Here is a 25,451-nt window from a genome sequence, read left to right on the forward strand (position 1 = left end):
TAGGGATAAGCTGCGATAACTTTTAGTATAGCTCTGAACTGCTCAAAGAAGTTGTTAAGAGGTGGAAACGAGGAGTACAAAACGGTTTTGCCAGAGATAAACTGCTAAATAACTAAACAAATTCAAATTGGATTTGGTGGCATCTGTATTTCAGCACATTCCAAACAGTTTTAAAATGGTTGGATTACACTTTGGTCAGTGTTCGACTTTCTTATGGGCCTGAAACTAGACAAACTAGGGAACCTTAGTATAGAAAGTAAGGTGTACACTATATGTGTCATACATAAAAATTGATCTCAAGTCTTACCCAGATTGCTCTCGTCTGGCGCCTGCGTGTAATCTAGTGACGTCAGCGGATCTTCCATCCAAGATGTACCCTTAGATATTACTGGACTGTTAACAATTCTTCCTCTATCTTTTAAAATGAGTGGCCAGAAGATAACTGGCTGAAAGTTTAGTTATGAAAAATCATCTTTAATAGTTTTGCAATCGGCTTCTGCTTTTTCATGTCAAAAGTTGAAGATCAAAGGCAGATGTCTACCCGAAATGGCGTCTACATTGTTCAGGGTGAAATGTCTCTTGTGGTGGCGGCTTTACGAAGAAATGTTCGTGGCGGCTCCCACAGTCACCAGGTATGATTTATCGTAATTTCCTTGAGACGAAATTTACTATTTAAAACCAAATCGCCCTGAATGTAGACGGCGATTTGTTACTTAACTCGATGAACCCCCGTTACGTTACACTTTTTACAAATCTAAAATTTTATTTTGTTGAGGTTCTACATTGGGTTGGTTTAAATCCTTTTTAGATAAAATTTTCGCTTTTTTAATGTATTGTGCTTTTAATCATTGTAGTTGTTATAAATTTAGTCTTGTCATCGAAGGGTGCCTTGACATGAAAAATAGTCACCTAGTGAGGGATCAATTTAAGCCTGCTCTACTCATTCTTCCCTCTAACTACAGTGGAGGAAGGAGCTTTAAGGAAAACGTTTACAGAGTATCAAAGGAGTCTCTTACATGTATTTCTCTGTACACTTTTTTCATACCTTGGCAGCTCCAAGTGTGCTGTGGAGGCTTCTTTTTCTTATATACAAAGTTAACCCTTTAACTCCCAAGATCAAATTATTTATTCTCCTCTCAAGCTGCTACACATTTCCTTGTAAAGTAGAAATGAGAATTTGGTGTTAGATCAGGATAATAACTTCTACCTAATAAGTTTGAATATTCTCATTACCTATTTGCTGGATAATGTAAGGATATAATAGGGAGAAGTTTCATTTTGATCACTTCTGGGAGTTTGATGGTTAAAGAAACTGATGTGTACATGTATTTATTAGGACAATCTTTTGTTGTATGATGTACTTAGCTTACTGTGTTATAAATTTTTGCTTTAGATGCTATATTTTTTTTCATTCTCTTCCCACATATAATTACATGTTACTGTAGTTAAAGATCATAATAGACTCATTGAAAGGTTGCTTTGTGTTCACTAGATCTGATGTTAATCTTTTTGGTTCAAATACAGGATGAAGAACAAGATCCATTACTTCATGGATTTTCTCAACTTAAAGACCAGCTTGCGGCTATTTCTGGTAAGGATTTGTAGACTATAGACACATGGGCAAAGCCTGTTCCGGTATCAAACAAGTTTTAAAAGAGTTTCAAATTGATGTGTTTCCAGTGTGTGTAAGCCAGCCAGCTAAATTGCCTTTCAGTTGAAAAACTTTAGTTCACTGATTTAGTTCAAGAAACACATGTTAATCTTCCTGTGTAAAAATGTGTAAATTTAGCAAAGGTTTAGGAAAAATTTGTAAGGAACAGATACATGTAAATGCAAATGCTGGCAAGATCTGAAAGGAGAATTTAACAGTGAATTTGAGGTCATTAAGGGCTTTCTCCCATGCAACCTTTCAATTGAAGGGACAAAGAAAAGAGGTCATTCTTTTATCCCATTCAGAAAGTAAGGTGAATGGGGTGAAAGAAGTTATTTTTAATTAGAAGAGGTGCTTGTTTACTATAGTGGTGAAGGGGGCTGGATTCTCTTTAGAAGAAGGGGATCTACATGTTTAAGAGCATGGAAACTTTGTCAAGGGAATCTTGTGTACCTATAACATAAAGCTATTGATTATCATAAGATGGGAATGTTTCAAGGTTGTAGTGGTATCTTCCTGCGCAATTTGTTTCATGATGTTTATATGCATGTTAAAATAGTAAAATGTTAAACTGTTTCAGCCCTATTTGGTATGTATGGATTAGGTTACGCCTTTACAAGTGAATTTAAATGAAACTACTATTTATGTTTATTTTTTAGTTATTTAAGTACATGTGTTGTGTCATATACAATTATTTGTGTAGTATTTCTTAAATGTCATTTGATTTGTATTTTTGTGTGCTTATCTTGTTGCAGATTTGAGTGAAGTAGATGTAAACACTTTCTTGGGCCCATTTCTTGAAGTCATTAGGTCCGAAGACACAACAGGACCTGTTACTGGTGTTGCGTTATCATCTGTGAACAAATTTCTGTCTTATGGACTTGTTGGTATGTTTACTTCCTTTTATTACTCAGCCTCAAGCATTGTGTTTTGGCTGGGACTAAAAGATTTGCAGATTTCAGACTTGGGATAGATAGCTTGCAAAGAAGATACTCTCTATTAACCCTGGGCAAGTGGATTTTAACTTACAGTGTATACTGACCTAAAAGTTTTCTGGAAATTAAAGTGATAGTAAGAAAATTCGCAAGAGCCAAAAGCTTTTCTTTTAAGGTGATTGGATGGAAAGAGATTTGCTCATAAATAAAGACACTCTAAAGCCTTATTTAATGAGAGTATCCCTTAACTGTGGCCTTCGATCCTAACAACGGTTGTAGTAATAAACTTGTACAATGGGTTTAGTAATAAACCTCTGTAGAAACACTCTTTACAGGTCTAATTAAAAATGGACAAGATGAGCCTAAGGAGAAACTTATTCAACCAGGTTTATTTTAGGAGAGTATTGTGTTGCAGATCCAGCCAGTGAAAGTGCAGCATCTGGTATTGAGAATCTGGCTGATGCTGTTACTCATGCTAGATTTGTAGGTACAGACCCTAGCAGTGATGAAGTAGTACTCATGAAGATTCTTCAGGTAAGATAATTTTGCTTTGATGAAGAATCTATTCAGATTTCGGATTATAGTATTGTCCTTTTGTGATGACTTTTTGGCTACAGTGATTATGATGTGACTGGTGGTCTGGGTGATACAGTGCACCTTCAGGGTCTAATTCCTTTTCCAGTTTTTCTCTTACCATTTATTAAAAATGGTCTAATTAGCTATTTTAACAGGTTGAGGCCCAAAACCTTCAGGTAAAACTGAACATCTACTTCCCTGTGGCCTTAGTTATTGTAGAGTCTCTGGATATGAACTGAATATACCTCTTAAACAGAAGGCAAAATGTGCCGAATTGAAATCCAGGACCGAAAGTCAGGGAGCCTGTTATTTTCATGATGTATTTTTCATGATAAATTTAAGTTTACTCAAACATAAAGAAAAAACCCTCACAGTGTATTTTAAAAATCAATCAATATTCTACTACAAAAGTATTATAAATGATGTTTGTTAGGTGCTCAGGACACTGCTGCTAACACCTGTTGGTGCACACATGACAAATGAGTCAGTCTGTGAGATCATGCAGTCCTGCTTCAGGATTTGTTTTGAAACAAGACTCAGTGGTAAGTAAGAAAATTTGGTTTAATCAACTGAGTTGATAATGTCAATTGGCCACTGCAAAGAGTTTCTAGGCTAAAATTTCTGATGAAGGGCTAGAGTTTGAAACTCTAGCTTAGAAACTCTAAGGGTGGCTGATTTATATTATCAACCCAGTTGATGAAACCAAATAACATCTTGTTACACCTCCTACTGAAGCAGTACCACAGTATCTTTACAAACACACCCCCTTTAGTTATTGGTAAGTACTTTACAATAAGTATGCTTGTAAAGAAATATGCTTGGTCTACCCATTAAGATTGTGAACTTATGGTCTTTACCACATATGCTTTAAATCTGGTGTAAGGATTGGAAAATCCTTTTGTTTGTATTTAAACTCATTTTTTAAATAAGCTCCACTCTCTATGGAATAGTAAACATACATACATACATGGTACATACTGGTCAACTATCTAAATATATGTAGCTTCCAGTGAGAAACACTCAAAAGCTGGTTTTCAGGTATTATGAATGATAAATTTGCTTTAAAAAATATAGTATAGATAAGGTTAATAACTTGAATATAAACAAAACATGTAAAATCAAGTTTATGCACTTAATTTTAACCAAAATTAATACAGGTGTATTTGTTTTTCATTATTAAGAACTGCTTCGACGTTCTGCTGAACAGACCTTGATGGACATGGTACAGCTTCTATTTTCAAGGTAAGCTTGTATCCTGAATTGTGCCTTTATTTTTCCTTGTTACTGTGCCAGTATACTCTCAAGATCCAATTTACTGAGGAAGTCAAAATGTTTGACCCTGTTGAAGTTTAATTAAATACAGTCAAAGGTATTCATGGGGACAGCAGAAAGTGTCATTTTCACCTCCTTGATTATGATCTCAAACAGATATGATTGGTTAAAGCATGCTAGAAGTTGTGGGGCATTATAAGCATTATATTGATATCCATGATTTCAGTGATATTGTAAGGAGAAATTAGATGCTACATGTCTCTTTCAGGGGTTACATTCTCAAGGCGGGAAAATTTTAATATTATTACTTACTACAAAGGAGAGATGTAAACCATTGAAACTAACATCAGCATACATATGATTTAGCTCACATTTCTTTGATTTTGAATTCCTTAGACTCCCTCAATTTAAAGAAGAGCTAAAGTCAGGGATGATCCCTAATATAAGAAAGGTGAGCCCAAGTCAATTTGACACATTGATTTTAAATTAGTTGTTTAGGTAAAGTTTAAAATTTTTCGCCAAAGAAAAAAAGAATTGTGGTAGATATTTCTAGGTGATATAAATATTCACCTTTGCACCAACAATGAGATGAATAACTGTTACTAAATAAAAGCAGCAGGCCTGCTTTATCAAACTGATGCTTGCCCATAGTGACTATTTTGTTTTATACAATTCGCAAAGCTTACAGTTTTAATAGCATAGTGAGAGAGGGCATTTGACTCATCTTTTACTGGTTGAGAAAAGTAAGTTTTTTGACATGATGTAAATAAATTTCTGAACTAGAAATGAATTTTGAATTAGTCACCCATCCATTTCTATCTATTTATATCTATCTATCTATCTATCTATCTATCTATTTTAATTTATAGCTATTGTTTTAATAGGTGTTCAAAAGAGCTGGAGCCATCGCAACTGGAAAAAGGAAGAAGCATATGTCTCCTAAACCAAGACGAGGTCACTTTGAAGAGATGCCCCTTGCAACAACAATAACAACAGTAGCTACAACAACAATCACAACCCCCTCTGATCCACTGAAAGAGGATATCAAACCTGAAAATGTCTCTGAAACCGATCCAACTCTGCAAGAAAATTTCTTGCAAGAATCTTCTGAAATATCAGATTGTGTACCAGGACAACCTGTGTCTGATGGAGACACAGGCAAGCCTGCTGGAGATTGCACCAACATCACTGAACCTCTCAATGAAGAAGGGCCATCTATAGCATCACAGCTAATGAGCAGTGAAGTAGAAGGGGATGGTCTGAGCATGGAAGGAATTGTTATGTCTGAAGATGAGCGAGAGGTTGCATGTGAAAAGTCAGCAGAAGAGGTAAATGTGGTGGCCCTTTTTACATACAAACTGTAGCGATAGGCACAGGGCCATTTATATTCAAGAGATAAACTGATTGCAGAAATCCATGTACAATTACAAATCACAAACTTCTTTTAAGAAGAAAGGATCAATATGATTAACAACGATTATTTGGTCTAGTATTTAAAAAGCATCCAGTCACTCAATGTGTAATACTGTTATCATGTAAAATTCAACTTGGCTTATCACAGTTGTGATGCACAATGAAGACCATTTAAGAACACTATAAATAAATATTTCAATTGATCTGAATGCTAATTATGAGGGAATCAAACTTTACTTGCATGACTGTCCAGAACTACTGGAGAAACAAGATTGCCATTGTTTATGAAAAGGCTAATATGATTCAGAAATAAAAACTACATGAGTGCAAATATAATTCTACTGTTGCAAGATCAGATTGAAATGTTAGTTGAAATTAATCAAAGTTAACAGGAATCCAATGCCAAAATTTACACAAACCTTGCTTTACTGGTGCCATCATGAATTAGGAAGACAGTTATTACATGTCTCAAGTTTAATGTCTTTGACACCTTGGGAGTTATTTTAAAAATTAATGAGTAGTCATTCTTCTGGCAACATTTTACAGTTATGATGATAATATAATTATGTTCATATTAATGTGTAAACTAGGTTGGCGCGGACATTGTTGCTAGCTCCCTCATAACAGAGGATGATGATCAAGTGAAAGAAATAATGGGAAGTACTGCATCATTAGAAACAGTTGAGTCAGAGGACTTGTCAGAAGTAGCAGAGGGAAGCCAAACAGAAGCAATGCTGCAACAAGATGACTATGTTAACCCTCGTGGAGTGCGTTTTACCCCACAAGAACCTGTTAAAGAGGGTATGTAGTGACAGACCATGGTTAAAAATGTATTCTGATTTGGGGTTTGCTTTCATGAAACTCAACAATGGGTGACTTCAACAATGAGGTGGACATCTTGAATGGCAAGGTATTGGTGAGGGCAACCAAGAGAAAACTACTTGTAAAACAAAGGCGGCATAGTTTTGGAGTAATATTTATTTTTTTAAGCCTCATTTGAACATTACAGACTGATTTTTTTTGTGCTGTGAGAGAATTCTGTTATATTAATCTGTTGTACATATATATTTTTGGCAGTCTCATTACCTGTCATATACTGACTTCAGTATTTCATGGCAGGTGCCGGTCCTTTGGTTCCCTATGGTTTGCCTTGCATTCGAGAACTATTCAGATTTCTTATTTCTCTCATTAATCCCCATGACAGGTAGGTTTGAAATGTGAAAAAATAAGCTGTGATTAACAGGATGGAATGTCGTGAAAATCCAGTCAATAAATATTACTCAGTTGAACATTACACACTGATGTGATGTTGTAATGTCTTAATTTTTTATAATTATTAATGCCGTTTTTAAGGGTAAAGGTGACTAGGATTTTAGAATATTAGAAAAATTGTGTCTTTCTCTTTCATGTATTGTAAAACCCAGCTGAAATTTTTCATTAGATACCTGAGGAAAAGAGGTCAAATGATACATGTTAAATGTGATTATGATTATAATCATATGACAATTTTTATTCTTCTTTGCCTTTTTTTGTCTTATTGTCTCAAATTATTAAGTGAACTTGAATTATTTCCTCATTATCAGGCATAATTCTGAAGCCATGATTCACATGGGACTGTCTCTCTTAACTGTTGCTCTTGAATCTGGTTCCCATCACATTGGAACTTTTCCATCACTGATGAATTTTGTAAAGGATGACATGTGCAAGAATCTCTTCTGGGTATGTAGGGTTTAAAGTGTCTTTATAATGGTTACTTAGGAGCAGATGGGAACTGTTATTAAAGAAGGAAGTAATGGGCATAATTCTAATAAGCACAACTTAGTGCTGCATTTATTAAATTAGAAAAAAATGGTTTACTTGATCCAAAAGGCATTTCTCAACTTAATCCATTTTTTTGTCTTTTTGTTTTTCATTTTCTTTCAATGTTTCACCTGTTTTTTATGTTCAAGGAATACATATTTTATGAACCAGTCATTCAGAATTTATGATTTTATGTAAATGATGGTTTTCCTATTTTGTTATTGAGACAAATGGCTCAAAATTTTATATTGATAACTGCCAACTGAAAAACTTTTTTGGAAAAAAAAATTGTTTATCACTTTTCTGGAGATAAAAAGAACTGCTGATCACTCTTGTTTAACTACTATAATACTTAATAAGTATTATTTCTTTGTTCAATATTTCGTGGATCTTGAAAAATCCAGCAATTCATTTGGTATTTTTTAATTGTTGAGGTGTTTAACAATTGATGGAAACTTTGATTTTTGGCTGGAAAGGTTAAATGACTATCAGTTTTGTAACAGCTACCTGCTTTATAGATAATAATTATTTGCTTTTAGCCAACCATAGAAAAATGGGGGAGTCATATGATAAACCTCTTTAGCTTGTATCTTTTGTTTTTGCCATATAGGTCATGTGACTACTCTAAAGAACTCTTTCTCTCAAATTTTTTCCTGTTCGCTTGCCTACATAATTGTCAAAGGACAAGCGGGGATCTCCACAAGCTTAACAGTACTATTTCCCTTCTGCTGCTTAAAGATGAAAAAATGCCTCTAAGCTAACCAGGAAAAGTGCACATAAAGCACTTTCCACTTGTGTTGTAGTTTCTAATATTGATTATTTCCCTGTTGCATGGTATTTCTTCAGCTTATCCAGTGTGATGTTCTTGGACTCTTTACCATGGCAATGAGAGTGTGTTTCCTGTTGTTTGAAGGGCTTCGCACTGAATTGAAATTCCAAATGGAGGTTTGTAATGTGATTAGAAATTTTGAGCCAAGCAATTAGGAAAGAAACAGCAAATGTCTAGCTTGATATTTATTTTCCAATCATGTATCCAATGTGGTCCTAATTGTTAGCCTTTATGTGCCCATGAATAATACTTCCTAACCTGATCCATGTGCAGTGAAACAAGAGAATCTTAGGTAATTAATGTGTCAATCAATTTGAAGCTTCAGCATCCTCCTTCTATTCAAATTCCCACCTCCTGAGGCCAGAATTGTGTTCAAATGCCCTACTTATGTGCTGGATTTGATGGCCAATTTTTTTAATAGGCAACATCAGTGACTGTGACTTTTTACTTGTTGACCAAGCTTTAAATGCTAGACCTTGTAGAATTTTTCTTCTAAGCCTTTTGCTGACAAAAGTGAACTTGATACCTTTAAACACCTAGACATTGATAGATATAACACTGTCTTGTATTCTGCTGGAAAGATATGTAAGGTTCAAACTCCCCTCCCCCTGGGTACAGACAGCAGTCAATGCACATGGTTTGCCTGGAGGGCAATACCAAATGCAATACCATTGCAACACCTATTCATATAAATAAATCCATTTCATAAGCCACATCCAAACCTCAGTAGATTTCCCATATACAAAGAAATCAACACCACAAGTCTGATTTGTGACTAAAGCTAGAGGATCTAACATTGATGTTTTTTATCAACATATTCAGATGTTTTTCAAGAAGCTCATGGATATCTTGTCACTAGATCCCCAAAGTGTACCCTATGAGAAAAGAGAACTTACCCTTGATGCAGTCAATCAGGTAACATTGAGTTAGTTCTTTTACTTTATGTTTTGATGCAGTTTTGTTAGAAGCATATGCATTCTTTAGGCGTAGTCAGGTGGACATAGTCAGGTGGACATAGTCAGGTGGACATAGTGCCATCAGCTACCAAGAATCCAAGGTGCTAAAGCAGTGAACTGTACAAATTAATAATATTTTAAATTTTATACAGGAGTTTCAACCTGGTAGTAAGTCTTCCTTGTAACATAAAAAGAGTTTACCCATTGCAGGAGGGAAATACCCTTGATTAAGATAGTACCTATAATTTGATGAAATAGTCACTCTAGTTTGATACAAATTACTCTGATGATTTTAAAAAGGCCGATGAACTTTTTTTTCAGAAGACAAGCTTGAAATCTTCTTTAACTACGTGTACATTGAATTGTTTTCCTTTTTCCAGTATAGAGGACAGTGGGTCTTGCTGTCCATTCACTGTCTGGCTAAATGTTTTGGTGAGACTTACGTGTAAATAAATAATAAATTGAAATTAAATATTTCTTTACAATCACGTATTTTCTGTCTCTAGCTTTTCAGGGTTCCAAATTTAGTCATGGAACTTTATTTGAACTACGACTGTGATGTGTACAGCACTAATGTATTTGAGGAACTCTGCAAACTTCTCTCCAAGGTATACTTTGCAATTTTAGTTTGTCACAGGTTTGAAGTGATGACTACTGCAAGAAACACCAACAAAGAAAATTCAACATTTTGATTTTCCGTCATAGTTATCAAAGGTGGAAGCGAAAGAAATGCAATCTACTGATTGCTCTGTAGTTTTGTTGATTGTGTAAGCAATTCTTTTCAATTATTAATTGTTACAGTGTACAGGTATGTTAGTCGACTCGTCAACGTAAGAAGAGGCCGTAAAAAAAGGAAAAGGCATGGGAAGAGTCTCTTTTCTCTGAATATTTTAAGTAGGATGTTCTTTCCAAAACGTGTTTCATTCAAATGCTCTTTTATTCTTTTTTAAAAAAGGAAAAACAAAGTATGTAAGTACTTTTGCTCTCCTTTTTCTCTTTTTCTTTTTCTTTCCAAAATGTGTTTTATGCAAATACACTGTTAGTCTAAAGGAAAACAAAGATTGTGCGTTCGTTTCCTCATTGACTTTGGTATCTATGCAACTTAGTTCTTTTCGTCATTCTTTCTGCAGAACGCCTTTCCCTCAGCTGGAAGCCTTTATAGTGTACATTTACTTTCTCTTGATGCTCTCCTTGCTGTGGTCCAGAACATTGAGGAACACTGTCACTCTGAGCTTTTAAACACAGTAGAAAATTCCACAGATGAAAATAACGCTGATAAATGTCCAAGCAAGACGACAGGTAACAGGATGTTGTAACTTATCTGTGTTGTGTTATATTTTAGGTGTCGTTCAAAAACTAGACTTGAGCCTCTCACAATATTACAAATAAAAGGAGCCATATTCACTTCAGAGTCTTGTATATCTGCTATTTGAAAAGAACACACGGATTATTCTGATAAGATTTCAGCTAAAGATAATACAACCTGGAATTATCTTTTTCCAAGGAATCTATTTACAATACTTTTAACTGATCATTGATTGGATGAGCGTTTATGACCAGTGGTTTGTAGAGTGGCTATTGTTAGCTGTTTAGTGCCTAGTATTAGCGTGTGAACTTCACCCGTATTCCAAAGAAGACAAAATTGGTAGTCACGTCTACACAGTTCCTTTTCAGTTTGTTAGGTGAAAGATAACCTTGACAAATCTACTTTACATGGAATTTTACCCTCTTGCTTTGCTAGGAGATGACGATTCAGGCATAGATGACAAATGTGATTCCTCCTCACTTATGTCTCCACCGTCGCCACCAACTTCTGGCTTTGCTATGGCCAAAAAAATGACCGTGGGTGTGGCATCACAAGAGCTGAGCACACAAGACAGTGCTGCAAAGAGCTGTGATCAGTCTGGTGATGACAAGTCTTTCAACTCATCTCTCGGTCTTCTACTCTCTTCCCACCTTCCAGCAGTTGAGACTCTGGCCAAGCTGAGACAGAGAAAGAAGGTAGAATTAAGTCACCAGACAACAAGTGAAGAAGCACTCCCCTTCATATAATTTAGAAATTCTCGTTACCCGTTTTGTTTGAAAAAGTCTGCGCTCAGTCTTGGATAGTGTTTGTCTGGAGAGTTATTGTTGAATCACTTTCAGAGAGATAACTGAGTTTTTTTTTTACATCATGCAACATACTCTGCTTCAAACTAATTGATGTGTTTTTTCTTAGATTCTTCAAGCTGGTACTGAGCAGTTCAACAACAAGCCTAAGAAAGGAATTGAATTTTTGCAAGAGCAAGGGCTGCTTTCATCTCCTCTTAATCATGAGGAAATGGCCAAATTTTTGCGTGAAAATCCACGTCTTGACAAGAAAACGATTGGCGATTACCTCGGTGACAAAAAGAACACGCGAGTTTTAGAAGCATTCGTGCGGTAAGTACACTAACTTGCAAACGACTTGACAATTATTGGTGACAGACGGAAGAACTTCCATTTTAGATAGTATTATTGTATGGTAAAGTAGTCCAAAGGTAAATCCGAACATTCTGATTAGCTCTTACATGGTCCGTAGTTTGCCGTACTGACCTTTCTTCCACAGAAACAGGATATCGATGCATAATAAAAAAAGACAACAATTTCAAATGGTTTGCTATTTCCATATACTCTTTGCATTGACGTAACATTCCTTGTCTAATCTCTCGTCAGGTCTTTCCATTTCCATGATTCAAGAGTGGATGAAGCTCTTCGTTCTTTCTTAGAAAGTTTTCGTCTTCCGGGTGAAAGTCCTGTCATTGAACACATTATAGAGTTCTTTTCTGAATTGTTCTATGTAAGTTGAAGGTTTTGTTATATATATTACATGGCCAACTACAAATAACGTACTGAACCCCCCTAAAAGTGCCTAGTTCGAAACTCCTACTTTATTTCAAAGTATTAACTTGCAAACGCTCTCCTTAGAATTGGCTGGGCCCTTTTTTCTCCGTTCACATTGACGTTTTATGGTGGTGTCCTTCATTGGACACGTGAACCTGAAAGGATAAACGCACTCAACAATGAATTAGTTTCCATATACTGTAGTGTTAGCCAGACACGTAAAGGAAATCGGAATTTTTTTCATCGCAATTCAGAAACTATTTTTATCACTTTTTGTAGACGCATTTGTCTCAATAGCAACCAGAATCTGGTGTTTTACCTCCTAACTCGTACAGCCGATCTCCTATAAATCTAAAGTCAGTTAGATATTTGACCGTGTGATTACTCCACCTAGTGACAGTGGACTGTGTTTACAAACTGCATTGGTTTAGGAAGTCTCCCAATAAATCAATATATCAGTCGTGGTGTACTGATTGAGTGTGCGGCCTCTTGATAACTTATAGGAAGGTAATCCAGAGCCATATGCCAACAAGGATGCTGTATTTACACTCTGCTATGCTGTTATTATGTTGAATGTGGACCAGCACAATTCCAACATCAAACAACAGAAACCAATGACATGCGAGGTACACCACTAAACATTAACGAAAATTACTATACCGTAGACTTCCTATGTAAAATAATAATTGGATGAGAGCATTTAATCGATATACAATAGCGTACGAAGTTTTCCTGATAAATGCAATATCTGTAGCAGATTTTGCATTTATCATGTCGAGTTCAAAATCTGCCTACTTTCCAAGCCCCCTCGTTTGTGTAGTGTTCTCAAACTTTAAAGTGAATGGTTTTATATTTTGTTACAGAACAACGTTGTATTTACTGCTTCTGTAGCGACTGTTCTAGTAAAGATTATATGTGATTTATTTCACATAGGAATTTAAGAAAAACTTGAGAAAGACAAATGGCACGGCGGATTTTAAAGCAAGTATGCTAGAGGAAGTGTATCATGCAATAAGGTAAAGACACTCCACCATACAATAGATTCATGATGAACACGTGGAACACCAGTGTGATGTGCTACTGTCAATGTCAATCACTAATGAAATAAGAGACAACTGAGTTGGGGCCGTTCAGCAGTAGAGCTGTAAGAAAATGTGTTTAATTACTTTGGAATGTGGCAAAAGGAGGGTTTATTCTTGTGTATTTTGTTATTTGTGGATATATCGTTGTATGTCTGTGTGTTGGCGTGTATGCATGTATGGTCCGTAGACATCTCTGCATGTACAGATGAAGGCATCTATGCTTGCATGCGCATGTTCATTTATGAAAGAACAACGCGTGCTAGTTTATCAAAAGAATCATAAAAGCCAGTATTTAATTTTTTATTGTAACAAGGAATTTATTCATCCAAGTTGCTCAATGACGCTCCTCGATTCATATGGTGTGGTGGGGGTTGTTAGGTGAGCTTATGTCCGGAGAGTGCATACTTTTGAGCGCAATAAATCCTAGAATCTCGTGAACATACTTGATTCAAAACAAGACAACTCTAATTTTGTTTTCCCTCCTCTGCCATTTGAACAATTACAATACGATCCAAGAAAGGTTTATTTGGTCTATTTCTTAGATGATTCTTTTAAAATAAATCAGGAAATACTGTGGATGACTGCGTTAGCGTTTTGGGTAATGAATTATTAGCTTTCCTTAGCTCCATAGAATTTATGAGATCAGAGGCTTATATTGTTTCTTCTTCCTATAGAAATGAAGAGATTGTCATGCCTTCGGAGAGAAGTGGAAAGATAAGAGAGAATTATGATTGGAAGGTTAGAATAAAAACTAGCATGTTTGTTGTATGCTTACAGTCGTTTTTATCAAGACTGGTTGGTTCCGAATCACAAATTTGTTCCAACAAGAGAAGGATATTGGATAGCCGTGCGTTATATTTAAGGAATAGTGTACTTTACCCTAACACGAGGAGGGTTTCATGCAAACCCGAGACGCAGTCGAGGAAATTGAAATGTATAGGGAACAGTACAGAGAACATGGATACTGATGTTAGGAAGGAAAGGGTTGATCATGTGACCTTGAACTGCAAGCCTGGGCTACACTTTTGAATTATCTATCATAAGCAGGTTTATTTGTGGGCGTTTCTTTCCTTTTTTTTGTGGGAAGGTCTTTGTTGAAGAGCTATTATTTCTCCTTTTCCACCCTTTGTGTTTTAATTACGCGAAAAGGTTACTACGTTACTTCAGTCATGGAACCTATAAATTCATTTGGTTTTGTACCAAACGAAATAGATAATCTGTTGACTCATTTTTTGTATGTACATATTTTGTCAAACAGGTTTTGTTGCGTCGCAGCAGTAGTCCTGAAGGGAAGTATATTAATGGCTTGGGAAGCAGCTTTGATAAAGACTTGTTCTTAATCATATGGGGTCCCACTGTGGCTGCTTTGTCATATGTTTACGATAACGGACTGGAAAAGAGTGTTGCACAGAAAGCTATCGTCGGATTTAGGTAAATGTTGGTTAACCATCATCCTATTTACAAAAATTGCCTCCAGCCTCTCTCAGACGCATTTCAACATACTGCTGTTTAGATAAAGGTGTCAGAAAAACTGCACGCGACAATCTCGAAAAGTAATGTTGGATTCCGTTAATCAATGAACTTTAATGAGTGAAATGAATAGATGAAATCGTGACATTCGCAATGCCTCGTCCTTACAGCGATGTTTTCTCAGATTTCCCTGAAATCTTTGGTTAAAAGGAACCGTGACTTGAAGACTACATACATTACCTTTTGGGGTTGTGGCGCGCACTTATACGCTTTCGTCGACAACCTTTTTCGAAACAGCTGTATAACCCTTTGACCTGTAAGGGTGACTAGCATCTAATTTCTCCTTACAATATCACCCCTGAATCAAACATTGAGGTCACAAGAATAAAGGAAATGATCACCAACTAAAGAACCTCTTGATTGTTGAACAAATTCTCCATATCAGAACCTTAGGAAATGTCTAGGGAGTAGTATGGAGAATATGCACACTGATGATAGGGAGTGAAGGGATGATCAGTCAAGCTGATACAGCGTATAATAGGAGTCAGTCTGACTTACAAGCTGAAGGATTAGTATCATGCATTGACCGGCACATTCGTATTAAACTTCCTGTTTGGCTGGACCGTCAAGGGTTTTTGACTGTTGGTTTTTATGAAGCGTGAAAGACAGAGGAAACTGAGGACCCCCCTGGAGCTAGTACGGGAACCAAACAAATCTGACTGACGCCGTGGGTCCGTTCCTCGAAAGTCTCGGTACTTACTTCGTGCTACTACTTAACAGCCATACTTATATCTACAGTAGCATCGTGGCAATACTTCTATTAGCACATGAACCAAATACTTGACGATTCTAAAACATTTTCAGTGATTGCCTCCTATTTTCTTTCAGAAAATGCGCCCTCATATCAGCTCATTACAGCTTGTCAGATGTGTTTGATAACCTGGTTATTTCACTGTGTAAATTTACATCACTACTTACCCCACCAGAGGTGCGAAGAAACGTATCTTCTCGTGTGCATTTATCTTTGGCGACAGAGAGTTTTAATAGAAATACTGTGGTAGAGATGTTCCTATTTTTTCATGTCGTATTATAATCCACTATTGATGCTTTCAGCCCTGGATTATCGGTGGACTTGATGCGAAGGAAGTCAATATTTTACTTCATTTCTGAAAGGCGTGCTCGAAGGAAAACGTATATAGTTATATTACGACAGCGATGTAGATTTGATTAGTTTTATAATCTTTCTTAAAGGACAGTTTTCCAAAATTATTTGGTTGATTAAAAGTCTAAATTAAAGTTGATTACTCACACAATGATAGGTTAACATGTCCAGTGAAGTAAATCCATTTGCTGTTTGCTCGTTATGTTAACAGACTGGAGAGAGTCTATCAGTATCTTTTGGTAGAAATCTAAAGTCGCAGCAATCAGCAAGAACCTTGTTCGCTTTGGCCCATCGTCATGGGGATATTTTACGAGAAGGCTGGAAGAATATAATGGACTGTATGCTTCAGCTATTCAAAGCCAAGTTGTTGCCCAAATCTATGGTGGAGGTAACAAATATCACCTTAATAAAGCAGAAGAAATTGTGTTTTTTTTTTCCGGCCACCTTTGTGTTATTTTTGATTTCGTTGTTGTGAGGCAACAGAACCCTCCAGCGGTGAATGTTGTAACACTTTACTTTACCGATGTTATTTTTAGGCGGAAGACTTTGTTGAAGCCAGCGGGAGAGTTAGTCTTTTACCAGAAGAACTGCCATATATAAGGTTTGTTACTTGAATGGATGATCAAACGAAATGGAAGTTATCTACTCAACAATATGCAATAATTTGGAAACATTTGGAATAAACCATCCTGTCACCAGCACAGAGCAAACTTTATTAAAAACTTTTTTACCGGTGATGTTGTCATTAAGTTGCCCCATGAATTGAGATTGGATAGCGTGCACATGTGTATGCGTGCACATGTGTATGCGTGCACATGTGTATGCGTGCACATGTGTATGCGTGAGATTGAGGCAGTGGAAAATTGTCCCCAAGTGCAGGAGAAAATTTAACATTTTAGACTGCCTGAGGTTCTTGACTTTTGTTTAACTTGTGTTCTCAGGCCGGAAACATCTCTATTTTCGTGGTGGTTTGTGAACCCAGAGCCAGCAAGTTATAGAGGTCAGACCACAGAAGACAAAGAAGCACAAAAACAAGCACATACCTGCATCAGAGTAAGTTGAAACTGAGCGTGGTGCAAGTCGTGTGTGCGTACGAATGACGGATGAACCAAACCCTCGAAGTACACAAGTGAACATTTTATGAAAAACTTATACTATGAAAAGAAATGAATTGTTGATCTTCAAGCCGCAGGAAACGGTTGCTCATTAATACCGTACTGTACAAAAGTATTGAAAACAGTTATCGCCAAATATCGCGCTTCTCCTTCGAGATATCGCCTATATATCGCCGATTTAGCGCGCCTTTTTTTTTCAGCGATGTCTTTCCAATGAAATGTCACTACAACGATATTAGAGCGCGCGGCATATCGTCGCTTCAGCGAAATATAGCTACTGTGATTTATGTCGGGAGAGGATGCGTCATTGCGATACATCGTTCAAGCGATATAACGCTATAGTGATTTATCATTTGGCGAGAAATGCATGTTTTACTTATCTTCTAAGCTGGCGTTTGAATTTTTACCCAGGATTGCCTACCAGAGCTCCTCATCACAGAGAGCAAGTTTTTGAGACCTGATTCCTTGAATGAGCTCATAAAGGTAATCTGAAATGTTGAATTTTTCAGCGTCTGTGAACTTAAATGATTAATGTTGTGTTTGGCGTTATTAAACCAGGATGAGGAATGTTACAAAAGGCCACGTTGTTCAAAGAATAACAAGAAAGACTCCAATATTTCAAATTTTTATTGACCTGCATATTGACACCTGGGTAAGCTGTTAGTGCTTTCGAGGCTGCTAGGGTCATACCCACATAAGTTACTACCAGGCTGAGTGGTTCAATTTCAGGGAAAATTACGATTCCTCATCCCCCGGATTGAGAAAAGGATAATGTATCCGTTCTGGTCGGTTTATAATTCTAAGAACACGGGGCGGAGTGTGATATTTGTCATGAGTGTGATACAAATGAAGAAGATTACTGTTAGTAGTCGTTGTGTCATTGCCACCGATGTAAGAAAAAATCAGCACCAGTTATGTACTTTATTCAAATCCCCGCCCTGAATTATTTTCAACATTCAGTTTTGAAAGTTGAACCTTCTTATTAACGAAGAAATTCAAGCAGCAGCCTCTGCAGTAAGAAAAGCGTATCAGCCCGAGTGCTATCAGCGCTATCCGATCTTTCAACAACCGCGGCCAAATGTTTTGAATCGATTATATTGTCAGGTGCTGATTTACAATTCAAGTATTGAGAACCAAGAATCTGTCCCTTACGATGAAGAGGCTGCGGTTTTTTTCCTGGAACTTCTAATAAGAGTTGTTTTGCAAAACAGGTAGTGGTGCAGTTGTATTCTGGCTTTTTACCCTACTATATATGATTCCTTCATGTTCCGAGAGGAGTCTGGTAATGTGGTGTAATCCCATTTTTGTTCCTCATTTACTGTTAACTAAGGATGTTTGTGCGCGAACAAGAACCTTCACCCCTGCACCTCTCTCCACCAGGAAGAGAAAATTGGTACAAACCGTCGGGAAAGTTGACGCCGGGGGGAGGGGTAGGGTAGGGGTTATCCATGCGATGGACTTGCATCGTGCTCAGGGGGTGAGGCAATATGCCTAGCCACTTCCTGCCACTGAAACCTGAATACTCTCTGACCTTCTACTTCGCAAGCTGGCGACACTTGACCTCTGTGTCTAGAGTCCCAACTACGGCAAAGACTAATAACCGTCATGCAATGTTTTTAAGTACACTGTTCTTATTACTTTTTCCTTCCACAAAAGTAGTTCACTCACTGGTTTTTCCCACCATATGCCAGGTTAACTATTAGAAAAACGGAGGGGTTTCTCAATTTTTTTTCAATGACAACTTTTTTTGTCTTTTTTATTATTTCAAGGTTGGTGTACACTTTGTATAATTCATATCTAAATTTCTTGAAACCCGATTGGACGATTTTTACGGCTAAATTTAATTATTAGGTATTAAAGTTTACTGACATACCTTTTGTAATAAAAGCTTGTCTGAATCTTCCATAGTTTGTATAATTTCCGGGTAACAATATCTGATCTAAAGACTTGACTTTCTGATATGTATAATTTGGTTTACAGGGATCGTGTATCAGCATTATGGGCCACAGTGAGGGATCATTTGTCAAACATTCTTGTCAATGCAACTCATCACAGGTAAGCAGTTAGATGGAAAGTGATGATATCAGTTTTATAGACATGTTTAAAGTGTATACCTTTCTTTCTTTCAGTTCAATTGTGGAGAGATCTGTTGTTGGCTTGCTAAGGCTGGCAATTCGTCTCTTGCATAAAGAAGAAGTATCCAGTCAAGTTCTTTTAACCCTTCGTATCTTATTGTTAATGAAGCATGATGTTCTGCAAGATTGTGGGAGGCAAATTTCTTTCGGACTTCACGAACTGATCCGGACTAACGCCTCTAGTATAACATGCTCTCGAGACTGGGTCACAGTTTTTGCTTTGCTGGAGTGTGTAGGTGCTGCTGCTTCACTGCCAACTGTTACTTCAAGTAATGTGGCCATGTCCACGGCATCATCCGATGTGGGAAGTGATTTGACATCGAGAAATTACGAACTTGCGGACGGAATATCAAACTCAGAAAGTGAAGGCGGCTCATTTACAAGTATTGAAGCGGATTCAGGTTTGAGTGGAAGTGTTTTAGGAGACACGTGGTTGGTGATTACAAAACAGGACTCAGAAAGCTCTCCTGCGAACCAGTATGAATTAACAGTGGGTGCAAAATTAAACAAGCATGATAGTAAATCGTTTGTGAAATCGTGTCAGAGCTTGGCCTTTTTGATCCGCGACAACGCTCATGTCACAAAGGAAAATTACCTGCATTGCGTTCACGCTCTTCGCTTATTCTCAGAGGCTAGTCTAAATGGAGGAGCTGGATATCGCCAAGATGGCTGGCAACTCAAAGAGAGTACAGCTGATTACAAAGGAAGTTGGGGGCGCTCTAGCAAAAAGACATCTTCGTCATCTTCACGCTCAAAGAAAGTGAGTCCAACAGGTTTGAAGACACGTAAATCTACCAAGTCGGCCACCAGTAGTCCAGCCACGAGTGAGGATGAAGCTGAGATCGTGGAGACTATCAACAATACTTATGATGCCATGTCTCTCCAGCTCCTTGAGCTCATGTACACTCTTCACACTCATGGAAGAGGAATTTTTGATAAATTCCCAGGTATGGCTGATGGTAGCCCTGATGTACCAGTTCACGACCAGAGCTTGGACTTTCTGTGGACTAAGTGCTGGTGTCCCTTGCTGCAAGGAATTGCACGCCTTTGTTGTGATGTGCGCAGGGATGTGAGAATGTCTGCTCTTACTTATCTTCAGCGGGCGTTACTCGTTCAAGATCTTCAAAATCTATCTGCCATGGAATGGGAAGCATGTTTTAACAAGGTACTTAAAGTCACTTCTTCGAATCTTCCAAACAGTGGCCTTAACTTTTATATCCCAACAAAGTTGTCCTGAAGGGAAACGGGAACAATACGCTGCTCTTCTTGTAAAAGCAAGTTGAAGCACATTGTAATTCTCGGTTAGAAATAATTGTTTTACTTTTAATATGCCCGTGGAATTCGAGATAGAAAATTTCGGCGCCTTTATTTCATAAATATAACACGTTTCGAACTTTAAAGCTTTCATTGTCATCTTTGATTTGAAACATTTATCAAGAAAGTTACCGGTAAACAAGTCGCCATTTTTCACAACTAACAGATAAAACTATTTTGGGTTGGGGCTACAGAGGCATATTTACAGTGAACGATAATTTTGGTAGTTTGTTACTAGAAGTTAATGATTTATTCAGCCAATCCGTTGGCTTTCAGGTTTTGTTTCCCATGCTGTCTCAACTATTAGAAGTCAATAGCAATAGTGATCCAATGGGTGTCGAAGAAACGCGCATGAGAGCTGCTACTCTACTCTGCAAGGTATTTGACATCATTAACTAGTCGCTCTTCGCTCACTCTAAGAAAAAGAGAAAGATTTTAACTTATAGAAAACTCCTTTTGTACGATTTAAGTTTGACCGAAAATATAAGTACAAAGCGCCATAGGATTTATGATCTGTTCTCCTCTCCTCGAGTCCAATGCAAGGGACTAAACAAATAAGATAAAAACTCGCTTAGCAACAAGTGAGGTAGGAATGTCTACGAGGAATCTGAACTGTGAAGACTTTGCAACATCCTTTGAAAAACGATGATGAGTTTATTTTATTTTTGATGCGTCTTCTTTTAACTTATTAGCTTACTGAACAGAGAATGGGCTGGAATTTTGTGGCGTGAAATATTCGAAGCTATGAAGATTTTCTAGCAAAAATCATCAGAGCATTAGCTGAATTCATGTTTTGGTTGATTTAATATGTTACAGGTGTTCCTACAGCATTTGACGCCTTTGTTGTCTTTATCCACTTTTACTGCACTGTGGTTGACAATCCTGGAATTTATGGATAAGTACATGCATGCAGATAAGAGCGATCTTCTGGTGAGTAAATATTATATTTTGTTTCTACTCGAGCATAAAGGGTATTAGAGGTGCAGAGTGCATGGGAATCACACTCATGGTGATTGTTTTTAAGACTTGGTTATCCCAGCGGAACGAGAGACCCAAACGTCGCTAACGTCTTCAGTTTCCAGTAATGGATTTTTGTCTCTAACATGACGCCCCCTTAGATACTTAGACGGTTACACCGACTACTTTTTCGTACAATAGAAGATGTGAGGTTGTTTCAACCTTACTTTCTTAGAGACATCCAGCTTATCAGTGATGTTTCCTCAACTATATCTTTAAACTGTTTCAGGAGAAATTATTTTTAGTTACAAGCAAATCTAGATTAAAGCGCTAATTGCGCTTACTAAAAGCAATCTTTAAGAAGGAAAAATTATCGAACCCATTAGGAATATAAATTTTGAGGAAAACATTACCCTGGATTCCGTCTCCTTCGGTGTGCTCTTCAGAACAAATGCATGCTAAGGCTTTGCTTAAATGGAACTTCATCCGTTAGGCCCTTCCTCCATTCTTCGAGTCAATTAGCAACTGACATAAGACCAACCGAATTGGAAAAAAAATACAATTCCTTCGGGAGACGGAAAGTCGTTCAGTGGAATGTTGGTTGTTGAAAGTTCAATTTCCAGCGTAAGGCTTTGTCTCTCATACGTAAACTTTTAGTTGGTTTTCTAGCACCACAAACGGCTGAGAAGGAAAACACTGATCGCATTCCATTTGCTCTCACATTTCACCCTCACAACCAAGCAGTTAAATCTGTTATTCTTAAAAACTTACTTCAAAACGATTCAGAGATTGGTATTCCCACCAATAGCAGAGCTCGATTTTCTGCGTATAAACTCACACAACCCACAATTCCTCCAATCGCTCTGACTAATTGTCAACTCTGAAACTCTTTACGGTGGCCAATTTACGTTATCAACTCACTTGATAATATTAAATTAACTCACAAAGATACCAAGGATGCTTTTCTAACCACTCCATTAGAAACAAGGGTCGGGTCAAATGAAAGTTGCGCGAAGGTGGCCATGCGCGATTTAGTAACCCGGTTTTTATCATAATTTGACTGTTTGAGCTGTGCCGGGCACATCGTACATGCACGTATAACCATTGTTTTAATTTCGCGTTGTAGTTTGAAGCCATTCCAGAATCTCTAAAGAATATGTTACTGGTGATGTCAACAGCAGGGATATTCGATGAAGAGGAATGTACATTAACAGCTGGTTCCCAAAGTGATAACCGCAAAACACCTGCCAGGCCAGAATCAGACATACATAAGTACTCTGCACTATGGCAGGTCACATGGGAACGGATTGACTGCTTCTTACCCAACCTCCGCCAGGAACTTTTTACACCTCGCAGTCAATTACCCGTTAGCAACATCCCTAAAGTGAAGCCTGAGCAGGAGAAAACAGTTTCGGAGGAAAGCAATCGCGCTATGGAGTTGCCTAGTAACGGTGAGAAATTATGTTGCTATGTAACAAATAGATTCCAAGTTGCCTTGCGTCTGTACAGTAATAGATCACAGATGACGTCAAAATGTTGTAAGAACAAAAAAGTGGCACACGAGGCGCAGCTGAGTGTCACTGATGTTCTTACCATGTTTTGACGTCCTCTGTGATCTATTACTGAACAGACGCACAGCAACTTGGAATCTAATTGTTTTATATAATTAAGAATTAAAAAAGTTTTAACGATGACGTCATCTATACGTCTGTCCTTCAATATATCATAAGTGGGAACCAATCAGAATGCGTGCATAACTGAGCATATTATATAATGTAATTTGGTTTGATTGGAAACTTTCTTCTCTTAAGTCGAACAGTTCTACAAAAATAATTACAACGGCCAATCAGAAGATGGGAAAGTAAGTTGAAAAGCCAATGAGAACCGAAAGTAAAAACAAGTAACCTGCCTAAACTGCAGGAAAACGCGGGCGATGAAGTCGTGATTGGTGTTAGTTTTGCATTTGATTGGTTGAGAGAGTGGTGCGAGTTTTCCGGACCAATCATAGAGTGGAGTAAACCAAAACCAATGCAGACCTGTTTTACTTTCCACTCTCAATGGAATATTGCTCTAAATACACTTAAATCATGATTACAATTCAATCGGTTGGTCCTCCGCCCAATGGGTTATATACAACTAACGTACTGAACTTTGCTACTTTGTAACTGTGAATTAACCTCCGTTTGCATTCCGTGCTTCTTTATCTTTTCAGTTGATAAAATGGATAACCAAGACAATCCAGACGGTGAGCGAAGCTTGCCTTCCAACCAGAAAAGCAGCAACAGCAGCATCTCTTCTCCTCCCGGTGGTGGACAGCAGCAAGTTTGTGTGGTTTTACAGCCACCTCTACCTTCATTAACAAACCGGAGCACCTCTCCAACACACTTGGGCTCCTTAGCAGACAACGTACGCCCCAGTTCAGTGCCCATTATTCTGGCTCCCAGTCCAGCACTTTCACCAGCAGCCCTTTCCTCGCCTCAAGGGTCTCGATCCCCGACACCTACGGATCCAGGCCCTAAGCAGCTAGAAATGTCAGAGGAAGTTCCAAGGGAAGATTTGAAGGCTGACCAATCAAATGGCGAGTCAGGAAAATCTGATGCACCTTCACCAGAGAGAATGAAAGCTTCGATATATGACATCTAGGTTTACTTAGTACGGTTTTGAGGACTACTGTGTGTTCCAATCGCCTATAATTTTATTGTAAATTATTTACTGTACCGGTTAATTGAAAACGGAGGTTAGAGTTATCTTAAATGTTTAGAATCGGATTCTACCAGTCAGAACATGTAATACGCATCCCTCCACGTTGTAACAGCCACTGATCAGAGAATTTGTGAACTGGTGACAACTTTATTGGCAAAGGATTCAAATCATTCCATAACGGGTCAAAAGTCCCTTAGTCGTGGAATGACAATGACTTAACCCTTTTTTCTCCCATAAGTGACTCAAGTAGAATTTCTTCTTACAATATCAACACAATATCAAGCAGACAAGTGATGAAATGAATGAAAATAAATATCACTTAAGGGATTATTAGTTAATCCAGTACTGAATTCTCTGAACTATCATCATTAGAATTGTATGGCAGACAGAAAGTGAAAGGGCTAAAAGCGTGTAGGGCTAAAAGCGTGTAGGGCTAAAAGCGTGTAGGGCTAAAAGCGTGTAGGGCTATTGAAGAGACCATCTAGTTAAATCCTTCATGCATAATTTGATCAAAATTTTTCTTTATTTCCCTCACTCGCACTTATACAGTCGGTTACGAATCAGGACGTGTGGAATTGCTGACCAGCTGCGAGTGGTACTAAAAGCCCCCATCATTTCAATTCTAACAACGAAAACAAAATTCACCTATTTCTCGGCAACATCCACCTACCAAGAGCCAACAGTTTTCCCAGCTTGAAAAATAATTGAAAATATGAGATATCTGTTGTGAGGGTGCGATGTTTTACGCTAGTTTTAGGGACGATTGTTTGCCAATAGGTTTTGTAATAACTTTGGAAAGGTGACCTTCAGCATGAGTAATGAGGCGAAAAGTTTGCCTCGATTCCTCGGTTGACATATCTGTTAGATCTTATTTGAGGTTACATCTCAGCGACACTCCTTGAGATCGAGCAAGACTCCCAAAATTGATTCTGTTCTTAATCAATTATAGAAGTTATGATGTACAAAAGTCAAGAATAAAATAAGAGAGATGATTTGTTTTGCATGTCACTAAATTGCATGATTAAGGGTTATGTATAGTATTTTAAGAGGGTTTTTTTTTCATCGCTGATGAATGCTGTAGCTTGTGTATGGAGCTGGTGTTTTTATGTGCACATTTGCGCGTTAAGTGGTAGAGCCGAGAAAACGAGAGGCGAGACTTGGGCCTAGAATACTTTTAGGCAAGGCCAGTTTCCTGCGTAGCCGGTGTACTGAGAAGACG

General features: G+C 37.6%; 1 protein-coding gene across 1 annotated transcript; it reads left to right on the plus strand.

Moving 5' to 3' along the window:
• The first annotated feature begins 359 nt into the window (after positions 1-359).
• Positions 360-24,570, plus strand: LOC131782174 (Golgi-specific brefeldin A-resistance guanine nucleotide exchange factor 1). The gene is made up of 34 exons (XM_059098891.2): positions 360-632; positions 1,525-1,591; positions 2,407-2,538; positions 3,002-3,120; positions 3,596-3,704; positions 4,344-4,404; positions 4,831-4,885; positions 5,319-5,762; positions 6,438-6,648; positions 6,967-7,051; positions 7,431-7,566; positions 8,494-8,592; positions 9,299-9,391; positions 9,939-10,040; positions 10,563-10,731; positions 11,174-11,433; positions 11,651-11,853; positions 12,127-12,250; positions 12,798-12,920; positions 13,228-13,310; positions 14,051-14,114; positions 14,635-14,807; positions 15,735-15,834; positions 16,220-16,396; positions 16,545-16,609; positions 16,950-17,061; positions 17,535-17,606; positions 18,228-18,334; positions 19,104-19,178; positions 19,253-20,423; positions 20,849-20,950; positions 21,389-21,502; positions 22,656-22,980; positions 23,742-24,570. Exons 1-34 carry the CDS (start codon positions 507-509, stop codon positions 24,170-24,172), a joined length of 5,889 nt encoding a protein of 1,962 aa, XP_058954874.2. The 5' UTR covers positions 360-506; the 3' UTR covers positions 24,173-24,570.
• The last annotated feature ends 881 nt before the right edge of the window (positions 24,571-25,451 follow it).

Source organism: Pocillopora verrucosa, chromosome 5 (assembly GCF_036669915.1).
Source record: "Pocillopora verrucosa isolate sample1 chromosome 5, ASM3666991v2, whole genome shotgun sequence".
In the NCBI taxonomy this organism is placed as follows: Eukaryota; Metazoa; Cnidaria; class Anthozoa; order Scleractinia; family Pocilloporidae; genus Pocillopora; species Pocillopora verrucosa.